The sequence below is a fragment of the Fusarium flagelliforme genome, assembly GCF_020744385.1.
Source record: "Fusarium flagelliforme strain FIESC 12 MPI-CAGE-AA-0113 chromosome Unknown B0J16scaffold_2, whole genome shotgun sequence".
NCBI lineage: Eukaryota > Fungi > Ascomycota > Sordariomycetes > Hypocreales > Nectriaceae > Fusarium > Fusarium flagelliforme.
The window spans coordinates 1299422-1311829 of NW_025763504.1; the positions used below are offsets into that span (position 1 = coordinate 1299422).

Below are 12408 nucleotides of genomic sequence, written 5' to 3' on the forward strand. Positions count from 1 at the left end.
TGCGCAGTTACGAATGTGATATATGGGTCTGTTCTAGCCATGCTGGATGCTCCAATATCACATGAAGGTCATTCGCTACACTTCTTACCCTGTGGTTCGAGATCAATCGCCAGAGTGTGCGTGTTTTGTTATCTGTTGCATGGTCAGCGCTACGAAAACGACCAGACGCCAAGGGCGCCGAGCATCAATGTTGTCAATAGCCCATTGGCCCAACCATTGAATTCAAACCTAAAACTCGGTCAACTTCACGACAATCTGCATATTGGCTGCCTGGCAGCAGCTTGTCTCTGATAACATGTGCTGGTTGGCCATGAATTGTGCTAAACGTTGAGTAATTACTGAGATGGCATGTCTCACCAGCAGAGAACTGTCTCAATTACAGGTGAGCGAGCTGGATCGTGAAAAAGAACTTCGAAACCCTACAATTCTTGATTCACCAGAGAGGGGTTGAAGTTTCAAAACTTGCAGTTGGGTGTGGTGTTCAGGTCAGCGATTCGATTCATCGTGAAAAAGAGGTCGTGTATGACCCAAAGATGGACCATTGCACCAACCATACCGTTTCTAAGACATATTCGTAGTACAGCACATACGCATTGCAGAATCGACGCTGATGGTTCATCCTGGTCACGTCAAGCGTTTGCGGCGATAAAACACTATACCGACCCATCAAAGTCTAACCAAGGCACGCTTAATGGGAATACTACTAACGAACAACAAAAAAAAACTCTTGGTGGAGGGCCGTGAGATCCGGTCGCATACATCATGTCCGCTTGGCATATTACCAAATCCGCTTCGCCTTAAGACGGACACGCCGCGCGGAGCCAAGGACTGTGCACGTATCCATACTCGATCTCGCGTGTAGAGCACCAAAAATAAGAATCAACCGAGATTTCTTTCGTATTATTGCTGAGCATAATAGGACGATCAATCCAGGTTGAGAGTCTCCGGTCTCCGGTCCCCAAGGAGTCTTCATGCTGTCGATCCGGTATGAACAATCAAGCACGTTCATCAAAGGCCAAAATGCGTCACTGGGTTGCATATTAATGACAATTAAGAACAACCATTACACATATCAAACAAGGGTCTTAATACTATAAAGCAGAAAAAAACAAGAGCAAAAGAATTTTACCTTGATGGAAGGTTGAGATTTGTATCAACCCTGCTGGGCAGGCCTTATTTGAATAGGCCTTGATGCTTGCATGCTGAATCAAGGGCCAGATCATTCTCTGTTGACAACGCGACCACCTCCGTTGCGACGCAAGATCAACTCAATGGAAGGGTTGGATAAGGGAAGACGAGAAGGCAACCTTCAAGTCAGGGACAGGGTTCAGGGGTCGAACCGAGTGGGTCAAACATGGAATGATGACTGGGATCTTGCGGGCAGAAGAGGGCACATCTTTTGGGACCAATGGCTTGGGTCTGAACGTTGACCCGCTCGTTGACGCCGATGCTCATCTTTTTCTGTCGATTTTCTCGTATTCTGATGGCACGGAGGCGATTGTCTCTCCCCCTTCTGGTTCTGACATCAATTGGACTGACGATGGGGCTCGGGAGCTTTTTAAAGAATACGAAGCAACAACGCGATACTCGTACATATGGGATGGGCACACAAAAGGCCTTGACAACAGCTCCGTCCGTTTGCCGTTACATCCACAGTGACATCACAAAGGTGGTAACTAGCGTCACGTTGGAGAGGCGCGGCGCCGTCTACACGACGGCAAGATGGACAGGAACCAGGGGGTAAAGATCCAAGCTCCCAGCGCGCTTTAGCGGTCCTATTGACAAAAAGGACCATGCAATGAGGTTGGATTAGATCGCATGTGCAGTGCAGCAAGCACCTACCATGCCACATATGTATTGAAGATCGAAATTGTTACAGCCAAGTTCTCAACTCTGGCAAATGCGGTCACAGTTTTAGGCTGAACGAAGGCTGAAACATCTCTCCAGTTTCTACGACAATATGAATTGCGAGCCTCAGCGGCTTCGCCCTCGTTGTCAGGTGTGCTTTACACGACTGCAATGTGCATCAGGTCTGTCAGAAACAGACCTTCTCAAGGGCCAGGAAACGCCTCATGTCTGGGGCTGGGGCTTATTGACGAGAACCAGAGGGCTAGACTGGTCTTGATGAACACTTGAGCCGCCCTTTCGCGCCTAAACCCCACCAAAGCCCATCCCTTCCAGGCTCCCCGGGCCTGTTTGACTGCTGCTCACAGCTCTGCCGGTCGGGTTTCCAAGGGACGGGCGTGCACTCCGGCTGAACCTGGCAGGACGACAAACCGCTAGACAAGGACTAGCTTTTCGTCTAGTTTCGGGGTGGCGGTCGTTAAAAACTGCAAGCGGCTCCCTCCCAGGCCGAAAAAAGAAACACACCTTATGTTTAGTAGACAGTGAATTTGTCCAGATTTGCGACTACCTTTTTCTTTTCCTTGCCACTATCGACAAAAATAAAGGCACAGCAATAAAAACAAACTAGCTTACTTGGACTGCTGTACTGTATGCAACTCAGCCTCCTCTCGCCAAGACTAGCTTAGTTCTCGGGGCTTTTAGCTGACCAGATCCCCATCATCAACGATCCACGTTGACATTTCGAAAGAACAAGCTACATTTTAACACAAAACTCTCCTCTTTTTTTGTTTCCTTGGGTTGGGGCTTAATTGAGATTGCCTTGACTTAACTTGACGGACTCAGCTCGTGTAACACCCAGTCCCAGTCACTCCACCACCTCCACTGCCTCCACTCCCCCAGCGCCTCCATCTAGCTATCTATTATTGTCAATCTCTCTGTCCCTTCGGGTTTCTCTCGTCCGCACATCACCAGTTTTGTATCCATTCATAACTGGAACTGTGTTGACTCCTCCCTCGGACGCTAGAGCCACCTCCTCAGACTCCTCTTCAGCTTGGCACACGACACCTTTCATCATCGATAAAGAGATTCGCTCCTCTCATCAGCTGTCGTCTGCAGTTCTTGAACCCTAGCTTGTTTACTGCACTGTCCTCTGGGTCCCTTACTGCACCTCGTCAACACCAACACCTCCTCACAGCCAGTCGTTTCTCGTGTCTTCCCCAAAAAGCAAACGCAAACCCAAATAGCTGCTTTGGATCCGCATATTTTTGGACTATTTTCAGCCGCTAAACGTCCTCTGCATATTCGTCTCCAGTCTTCGCCTCGCTTGATATCGTTCTGGTCAACCTGAGTTCTATACAAAACTCAACCTCCTCCCATCCTCCAAGCCTTTTTGTTCACTCGTACATCATGGCATCTAGCGACATCAAGCACGACTACAGCATGGAGGCAGGATTGTTGAACACTGACCGAGAAGAGAGAATCATGTCGTCAAAGGAAGCACTACTCCAGGATTCGGAATCTGCCCAGACCGCCCCCAGGACTACCAGAAGGATCTCCCCAGCTGGCAAGGCTTTGATTGCTTTGGCTGCTTGCTGTCTCTTGGGAGCCGGTGTGGCATCTATTGGTGGCGCTACTCGTTTCTGCCCCGGGCATCTTCGCCATGGAGATCTTATCGGAAAGCATGGCATGAACGCTCACCACTCAAACCTGTCCGAGTCTGTGGCCAAGATGGTTCGACGACAAAACACTCCAGAAGCTAGCGACACAGCGGAGCCTGCTACTGATCCAACAAACGGTACCGCTGATGAGGCTTCCGATGAACCAGGACCTACAGCTCCCACGGCTCCCACTGCCCCTACAGCTCCTACCGCACCAACGGCTCCCACAGCTCCTACCGCTCCTTCAAACACCGCAGCGGCACCCTCAGAAACTAATGAGGACCCTACGGATAATGCGAGCGAGACTGTAGAGCAGCCTTCCGCTACCCAGGATGAGCCATCTGAGCAGCCCAGCAACCCCGCCACCAACGAGCCATCACCGACCCAACCCTCGGCTACCCAAAGGCCATCCTCTACGAGTGAGCCATCCTCACCCTCGCGTGCCGCGAACTCTGAACCTGACGAACCGACCTCTAACCCGGATACAGACCGACCTTCTGCCACTGCCCAACCTACCAGGGAGGACTCTGCCACTGATGACACTCCCTCTGCCACGGAATCAGACGAGGAGCCCACACAGCCTGCTTCCAACACGGCTCCTACCCAGCAGACCACTCGCCGTACCACGGCGACCCAGCCCAGGTCAACTGAGGAGTCCGACCCCGAATCAACCGCCGATTCCGCCTCCGGTACGTCCGACTCGGAAGAGGAACCTTCCGAGACTGCTCCTTCTTCTCGTGCTTCAACATCCAATCCTGCTTCTCCAAGTGCTCCAACCTCCACTGCTGCCAGTACGTCTACTCGAAGAACCTCTTTGCCTGATCCTTCTTCTTTTTCTGATTCGCCGTCCGAAACGGCATCTTCGGGTGAGACAAATCAATCCACCGTTCTTGATGATGCCTCCACTGCTGCCGAATCTGCCACCGCCCCTTCATCCACTGCCGCCGGTGCGTCTACCATTGCCGGCACTTCCACCGTCCCCTCATCCACTACCAACCGTGCGAGCAGTGCCATTTCTGATTTGACCTCGGAATCAGCTTCCAGGTCAACTCAGAGATCGGACACAGCTTCGCAGGCTTCAGAGGAGGGGGAGACGACCACCGGTATGTGGGAAAGACCAGCATCAATGGTACCATATATGGGACGTTGATGCGGGTCTAACTCCCCAAGCCTAGTGATATTATTGCTTTGTGCCATTTCTCCAGCAGCTGATGCCCTGATTTCGTGATCTACGCAAGTGCGCCAGAACCTGCGACATGTCTTCACCTTGATTGCATCCATACATCGATCTCATGACACTATGCAAACACACCTCTTTTGAGCGAATGTGCTAACTTGGCCACAGATGACCAGGAAACCGAAACTCAGACAGACGAGGCTACACAGACTGATGAGGAGGAAACCGCAACTGAGACAGAGTCTGCACGAAGCACTGTCACTGGCTCTGGCACTCGCCGAACATCGAGCGCTGTGCCTAAGACCTTCACCTCGACCCTCGAGGATGGTGGTGTTACCACTCTGACCTCGACCTCTTGGGTTGAAGTCGTCCCCTCAGCCGAAGCTACCGGTAGCAGCGACCCTGATCTCCAGAACGCCGCCCCTCGATCTGTTGGTTCAGTTCTTGGTGCAGTTGCTGGTATGATCTTTGGTGGTGTCATTCTTCTGTAAGCTGGAAACAGCCCTGCTTACCAACTCTGCGCATTGCGCGAGAATCACCACACAGACATAGTGGTGGATGAACTTGATTGTTCAATCATGGGCGGAAGCTCATGTAATACTGGTTCATCTTTATGAATTTTACGGTCCTTTTCTTCATGGGTACAAAATTAGGATAATAGACTGGAGCAGCATCAGACACTTGGGTACATGGGGAAGCAGTTGTCGTCAACAGGAGCATCCACATATGGCTGCATCTTGGACGAGATTTGGATTATTAATTGGCACTTAGAATATTTGCCGACGGGGATCGTATTTAAAATGCATAGTACATGAGCGAATACAAGGCATTTGCATTTTCTCTACTCAGTTCAGTTGAGAATCAATTTTACGTGATGTTATTAATAAGTGCTTTGACATTCATGCATAGAACTACGAGTGATGAAAGGATTGCAAGTCACTGATTCCCATAATTTTCTGTCGAGACTACCAGACGGTAAGGATCGAAATCGGTTGATTGTTAAAATTTAAGGGTATAATTGATAAACGCCAACAACTCCCGTGAAAGTACCTGCAATGCGACTTTCTGTATCTACATTCTTAGCCAGGACCAATCCTGGGCATGTCGTGATGCTCGCTCAGTTTCGACAAGTATGTGTTGAGTTCTTCGACACGCTCTTTATGCGTCTTGAGAAGTTCGGGTCGGGCATCAGACGATTCAGCGAGTTTGAGTAACTGGTGAGCATGTTAGCATGGGCACTCCTCAAACTTCGGGATGTTATGCACTTACCCTCTTCCTCTTGATCTCCTCGTGTCGCTTCTGGGCCTCAGTTTTCTGCACTTCCGGCTTCTCTTCATCGTCGCCATGACGAGGCTCGTCCTCTTCCTCCTGCTTGTCCTTCTTCTTCTTTCTCTTCTCTTCGTCCTTGCTTCCGGTATCGAGGTTCTTCTCTAGATCGGTCTTGTCGCGCTTCTTCTTTTTCTTGTTGACCTTGGCGCCCTTGAGCTTTAGGGCGCCGCCGCCACCGACAACAGCATAGTCGTCAGACCCCATATTGTTGTGATGATGGGAGAAAGTCGATGAAGGTTAATCATGGACTACTGTCGTTGAAGTAGATTGGGTGACTAAGGAAATCGTGGCGGTGCTGGTGGCTGGGCCCCACTTGAAACGGCAAGGGGCTGGGGCTAGTCCCGCTGCTCTTTCCGAACCATACGCGGAAAGGAATAGGAAGCACTTGCATAGACAAAGCAAAGCTTCTTGTGATGATTTGGGGAAGGTCTTCTCCTATCTTGGTCCTTTTCTTTGTCTGGTCCCCTCCAAATGCCCACTTGGCTTAAACAACACAAACAAACATCCCCTTTTTTGGTGCTAAATGGAAAAGACTTTATGAGCAATCAATACTGTCATTGACGAATACGACTCCTCTTCTTAATTGTACTTTTATACCCCATCTTTAATCTCGACCGCTTCAAACGACGTCTACTTCAACCGCTGCCGACGACATTGACTATCATACGTCACAAACTTACTATCGCGATATTGCTCCAGTGACGATCCGCTGAAAACACCCACTCGAAACCTTCGCGACTTTAAACCGTTATGCGCCGTTGCTATTAGCATTCCAAAGCCTCGAACTGAAACATCCGTGGATCCTCATATCTGGGGGCAAGATCAATTGTCTTGTTGTTCAATAAGAGGAGGAAACACAACCGCACGACAAATCGCAATGGCGCCCTCTTACGGTCAACCGGGGAGAGACTCGCTCGAGCTTGCGTCTTTGGCAAGCTCGAGCCAGCTCAACGAGGAAGGAGCGACAGAGATCTCATCTCGTCCTAGTATATCGTCGTCTCGAAGGCTGTCTCTCGAACTTGATGATCCATTGAACAGCGCCAACCCTGCGAACCCTGCTGGTCGGATGCAGCGATCTTATTCGACAACCTCAGCCTTTGAATATTCTGGCAATATGTTTCCTTTGAGCTCGACCGCAGGTGCTGATGGCTATGCCCCCATCGGGGCGTCAAGCTCCAGAATGCGGCCAACCGGTGGCTTGTCAGGGGGTTCGTTGGAGAAGAGCAAGAACCTGACATATCTCAATGGATTGTCACTAATTGTCGGATTGATTATCGGCTCTGGCATTTTCTCATCGCCTGGTTCAGTGAGCGGTAAAGTTGGCTCGCCGGGCGCTGCGATTCTTGTCTGGATCATCGCTGGTATCCTTGCATGGACAGGTGCCGCATCGTATGCTGAGCTTGGTGGAGCAATGCCACTCAACGGAGGCGCTCAAGTGTACTTGGCAAAGACGTTTCATGAAGTTTTTGGCTTCTTATTCACATGGGTGGCTATGTTGGTTCTCAAGCCTGGTAGTGCCGCCATCATTGCCATCATCATGGGTGAATACTTCGTTCGAGCATTCATCGGCCCAGATGCCGAATACGTGAGTCCCTGGATAAACAAGGGCGTGGCGCTCGTTGGACTTTTGATCGTTACGTTCATGAACTGTGTTTCTACAAAGCTGGGAACGCGTGTGAACGATGCACTCATGTTCATGAAGTTTATCGCTTTGCTGGGGATAACTATCACCGGAATTGTGGTTATCATAACTGGAAAGACTCTCAAGGGCAAATCAGAAGTTGACTGGAAGCCATCTGCACTGTTCGACAACACATCGACGGACATGTCCGCTTGGGCTCTGGCGCTTTATGCTGGTCTCTGGGCGTATGATGGGTGGGATAACGTAAGTGATAGACTATCTACCTTGATTGTGATTCACGAGTGCTAACACAACTTAGACCAACTACGTGGTTGCCGAATTTCAAAATCCTACTCGAGACCTGCCTCGGGTCATTCATACAGCAATGCCTTTAGTTATTCTCTGTTATGTCCTGGCCAACGTTGCTTACTTTCTTGTTCTGCCACTTGAGAGTATGGATGGCGCCAACACAGTTGCCGTCATGTTTGGCAATCACGTTTTTGGCTCGGTGGGCTCGCTTGTTCTTGCACTCATCGTCAGTGTCAGTTGTTTTGGCGCTCTCAACTCTTCAACCTTTACCTCCAGCCGTCTCGCCTATGCCGCTGGCAAAGAGGGTTACATTCCATCAGTCTTTGGTACTATTGGTGTCGGCGTTAGTGCACATGAGCATGAGCTCAACACCTTGCGTACACGAAGCTGGTTCACTCGTAAGATGAGAAAAATGTTTGGCGATGAGGACGCAGGGCTATTTTACACACCAGTGTATGCCCTCATTCTCAATGCAGTTCTCACCACTGGTTACATTGTTGTTGGCGAGTTCAGCACCCTTGTCACGTTTTACGGTGTTGCCGGCTATGCCTTTTACTTTCTTACGGTGCTTGGTGTGATTGTTTTGCGCGTTAAGGAGCCTGAACTCACTCGCCCTTACAAGACATGGATCACTACTCCCATCATCTTCTGCTGCGTGAGTCTCTTCCTCCTCTCACGTGCCATCTTTGCGCAGCCCTTCCAGACCCTCGCTGTCATATTCTTTGTGGTGGCCGGTGTGCCGGTTTATTTCTGGCGCATCAGGGGACGGGATGAGCAAGTCTTGAGAAGAAGAGGACAACCCGATGATGACAAGAAGTGGTATCAGTTTTGGAAATGATTATGATTCGTGAGACGCATGACAAAAGAATAGAGATTTAAGGAAATGACAGCAGGTACATGTCATGGTGGTAAAAACAGGGTATGGGGTTACAGCGAGATGAAGCTTGGCGATGGCTTGTATAATGAGGCATAACAAAACAGCGACTATGCATGTGTATCAGTAACTAGCAAACAAAGTAAAATAAGACGCAGAGGAGCATAATGTTTGCTTCTCATAAAACTGTTCCGATATAGTTATGTAACGACTTTCAATTAGTTGTCAGTAATCAGTGTTGTAACAGGAACAATGAAGATGCAGAGCAACTTACCACTGTATAAATATTATTTTCCAGATCAAGGAAGGATTCTCGTTATTGGACGGCTGTGTTCCCATAATGTGCTACTCTTACAGGCCTCGACTACATGTGATGCTGAGGAGCTGGATGGCAAGGTTATTGTTATGCTGATAATGAACATTGACGCCAACTACTGTTATGTCTGCAAGGCAGTTAGACCATAGTCTGAGAGCATTAAGTATTAAACCAAGTGGAAGTGGCTCAAAACAAGGTTTTTAGCTTATACTATAATGATATCAAAAACTCATTTAAACAAATTGAAGATTTTGATGAGTAAAAGAAACGAAAGAGAAGAAAAAAAGAGACATCAAAATTCAAAGCTAATAAATCAATATTGAGAAGCAGGATTATGTTATCGCATTCACAAAGCATGATCACTAGTAAGAGAGAGAGAGAAGGTATAACTTTAACAAATTGTATTATCTGCAACGCTGATTACTTTTGACCCGCGTCTATAATGCAGTTGGTTCAAAACTAAATCATCATCATGTACATATCATTTCTTCCTTTATGAATACATTTATTTCTTCTCACGCTGGCCGTAAGCCTTGGTGGCGTAGTCACCCTGGTAGACGATAAGGTCCTCAGGGTTGTAGTCGTGGCGGCCAGAGAGGTAAGAGTCGATGATGGCCTTGGTACCGTTGGCGTATCGGATCTGAGCATCCAGAGAAGTACCGGACATGTGAGGAACCATGGCGTTACCGCCACCCCAGTTGTTCTTGGCGGTTCGCAGAGGGTGGTCCTTGGGGGCGGGCTGGTGGTCCCAGACATCACCACCGTAACCGGCAAGGTGACCAGACTTGAGAGCAGCAGCGACGTCCTCCTTGACAACGATGGCACCACGGGCGGTGTTGATAAGGTAGGAACCCTTCTTCATCTTGGAGATGAGGTCCTTGTTGAACATACCCTTGGTCTTCTCGTGGAGAGGGCAGTTGATGGTGACAATGTCACACTGGGCAAGCATCTCCTCGAGAGTGTCGACGCGGCGGCAGCCAATCTCCTTCTCCTTCTCGGCAGAAAGGGGCTGGTAGTCGAAGTAGAGGAGCTCCTTGCAGTCGAAGGGCTTGAGGCGGCGGAGGACACGCTCACCAATGCGGCCGACAGCGACGGTACCGACAACCTTGCCCTCAAGGTCGAACTCTTGCTTAGCAGCGTGGGCGACGTTCCAGTCACCACCCTCGATCTGCTCATGGGCAGGGACGAAGTTGCGGACGAGGACGAGGATGGTCATGAGGACGTGCTCAGCAACGGAGACGACGTTGGAGCCAGTGACCTCAGCGACGGTGACACCACCGTTGGTCTTGTTGGCAGCGTTGAGGTCGACGTGGTCAGAGCCGATACCAGCGGTAACAGCGAGCTTGAGCTTCTTGGCCTTGGCGAGACGCTCAGCGGTCAGGTAACCGGGGTGGAAGGGAGTGGTGATGATGATCTCAGCATCCTCGAGCTCCTCGTCGAACTTGGAACCCTCACGGTCCTTGTCGGAGGTGGTGACAAGAGTGTGGCCGGCATCCTCGAGCCACTTGCGGATACCGAGCTCGTTCTCAGTGGTTCCGAGAAGGAGGGGTTGCTATGAAACATGTTAGTCGCTGTAAACCAAGAAGATGTGAATTGCGAAGTGATTGAGGGGTAATGATGCAGGATTAAGACATTGGGTGTAAGTTGGGTTGCATTGTTGCTTAGGCGCCTGCAGTGTAAACCACAGGAGAGGCACAAAGCGAGACAGTGTCACCCAAGCTTAACTCCTTGATGCCATTGCAGATGTTGCCCAGGCATTGCCCCGCATCATTGGGCTGATAGTGGCTGGTTGCCATGTAGTGAGACCATTTCCCCGCGTTTGAGATCGACAAGCGTGGAGAGATGGTGTGTGGGGAGATGTTTGTGGTTGTCGGTGGATTGAAGGCATTATCAACGACCATTGAAGGTAATGATCGAAGAAGAGGAATCGAACTGTTGAAGAAGAAATATGGAAGAACATACATCCTTGGCGTGCTGGCCACCGTCGTAGAGAACTGCAAGAACCTTGACCTGTTGATTTGTTAGATGAGGCTCAAGAGGATATTGGAGAAAGTGGGTTAGAGGGGAAAGCTTACCATTTTGGCGGTTGTGAAAAGGGTTGTTTGTTTTGTTGGAAAGGTGAGAAGAAGGAAGAAAGAAGATGTTGATGATGATGATGAGAGTGAGGAGGAAAGAAAGTAGGATATCGAGGGTCCAACGCCAGATATTTATGCTCTGTGATGGAACGCCATGGCTATGTATCTTGTCACCAAGTAATGATGGATGCTCTCCACCACAGGACGACACAGAAACAGCCAAGGATCCACGTCTCACACGCTGCAGTGCAATGAATGGATTGCTGCATCCTCGCCATTAACGGAACGGGAACCGTGCCACGGTCAAGGGCGGCCGAGCACTCGCTCACACTCTCAATCAATCAGACACAGCGAATCTCCATCGATCCCGCGAACCCCGAACACGCCGGCATCTAAGCCTGCCTCTACGTAGTAAGAGGGGGGGTCAGGCCCCTGGGCCCATGGCATGTGTGTACGGTACGGAACAGTATGGAGTCTGGCGTCAAAGTCTGGAAGCTTTCTCCATCTGCATCTCCGTAGAATTAGATGGAGGAGGCGACAACAAGCGCCGAGAGTGGCAGCCGATGGGAGACCGGACTCTGAATAGCGAACCCCATGAGATACATGCCGTACAGTAGTGAATTGGCAGGAATGCGAAGTATCTTGACCACGGCGACCGGCCGATAACCCGCTAGATGCCGTCCCAAGATACAGACGCGGCGTTCAAAGGGAGCGGGGGAAGGGGAGCGCGTGCAAGTGCGACCACACACTCTCGAGGAGGCTTACCGGAAGAGGAAAGTATGGGCAACTGTTCCTCTTCCACGATGGAGGGCATATCTCGGTGTTCGGAATTCTGGTTCTGTTTGGTGACTGGGGAGAGCTCTTGAGGATAAAAGTGGAGGGACAGGAGCTATAGCCATGAACCAATCAAGCGGAGCGATCTTGCCTGAGGCCCTGTCGAGGTGGGGTATCGAGACTACCACTTTCGGTACGATTTGAAGCGGGGTTTGGTCTCGGGTCCAACCTCCTGCCTCATCCCCTCTTTGAGATTCACAGTTTCAACTGCACGGCACGGCAGGTACGGTGCACTTTCCCGTCCTTTGGAATATTCCACCGTCATGAATCAGCTTCTCTGGACCCTTTAGATCCATCTGTCTCCAATTGAAGGAACATTCTAATCAATTTCCGTTGGAGAAATGAGGAAGCTAGGTAAACAATGTCCGTC

General features: G+C 50.0%; 4 protein-coding genes across 4 annotated transcripts; 2 read left to right on the forward strand and 2 right to left on the reverse strand.

Annotated features, from left to right (window-relative positions):
* The first annotated feature begins 3086 nt into the window (after positions 1 to 3086).
* B0J16DRAFT_55176 (uncharacterized protein) lies at positions 3087 to 5551 on the forward strand. The gene is made up of 3 exons (XM_046134054.1): positions 3087 to 3922; positions 3992 to 4450; positions 4849 to 5551. The coding sequence occupies exons 1-3, from the start codon at positions 3253 to 3255 to the stop codon at positions 5169 to 5171; spliced, it is 1452 nt and encodes a 483-aa protein (XP_045986077.1). The 5' UTR covers positions 3087 to 3252; the 3' UTR covers positions 5172 to 5551.
* A 16-nt stretch (positions 5552 to 5567) lies between these two features.
* B0J16DRAFT_368441 (uncharacterized protein) lies at positions 5568 to 6213 on the reverse strand (the record flags this gene model as incomplete). Its single annotated transcript, XM_046130219.1, has 2 exons — positions 5568 to 5894; positions 5950 to 6213. The coding sequence occupies 2 exons, from the start codon at positions 6211 to 6213 to the stop codon at positions 5760 to 5762; spliced, it is 399 nt and encodes a 132-aa protein (XP_045986078.1). The 3' UTR covers positions 5568 to 5759.
* A 199-nt stretch (positions 6214 to 6412) lies between these two features.
* On the forward strand, positions 6413 to 9088 carry B0J16DRAFT_55247 (amino acid permease-domain-containing protein). Its single transcript, XM_046134055.1, has 2 exons — positions 6413 to 7894; positions 7950 to 9088. The coding sequence occupies exons 1-2, from the start codon at positions 6887 to 6889 to the stop codon at positions 8775 to 8777; spliced, it is 1836 nt and encodes a 611-aa protein (XP_045986079.1). The 5' UTR covers positions 6413 to 6886; the 3' UTR covers positions 8778 to 9088.
* Positions 9089 to 9314: 226 nt separating this feature from the next.
* Positions 9315 to 11299, reverse strand: B0J16DRAFT_55251 (D-isomer specific 2-hydroxyacid dehydrogenase). The gene is made up of 3 exons (XM_046134056.1): positions 11205 to 11299; positions 11092 to 11139; positions 9315 to 10681 (listed from the first exon to the last, which is right to left on the reverse strand). Exons 1-3 carry the CDS (start codon positions 11205 to 11207, stop codon positions 9635 to 9637), a joined length of 1098 nt encoding a protein of 365 aa, XP_045986080.1. The 5' UTR covers positions 11208 to 11299; the 3' UTR covers positions 9315 to 9634.
* Between the last annotated feature and the right edge of the window lie 1109 nt (positions 11300 to 12408).

Bases quoted from the DNA above. Each gene is read 5' to 3' on its own strand.
- B0J16DRAFT_55247 (XM_046134055.1), top strand. From the start codon at position 6,887: ATGGCGCCCTCTTACGGTCAACCGGGGAGAGACTCGCTCGAGCTTGCG. The intron at 7,895-7,949 runs GTAAGTGATAGA...AACACAACTTAG, and splicing joins CGTATGATGGGTGGGATAAC to ACCAACTACGTGGTTGCCGA.
- B0J16DRAFT_55176 (XM_046134054.1), top strand. From the start codon at position 3,253: ATGGCATCTAGCGACATCAAGCACGACTACAGCATGGAGGCAGGATTG. The intron at 3,923-3,991 runs GTGAGCCATCCT...ACCCGGATACAG, and splicing joins CCAAAGGCCATCCTCTACGA to ACCGACCTTCTGCCACTGCC. The intron at 4,451-4,848 runs GTGCGTCTACCA...ACTTGGCCACAG, and splicing joins CCCTTCATCCACTGCCGCCG to ATGACCAGGAAACCGAAACT.
- B0J16DRAFT_55251 (XM_046134056.1), bottom strand. The intron at 10,682-11,091 runs GTATGTTCTTCC...CATGTTTCATAG, and splicing joins GTGGCCAGCACGCCAAGGAT to CAACCCCTCCTTCTCGGAAC.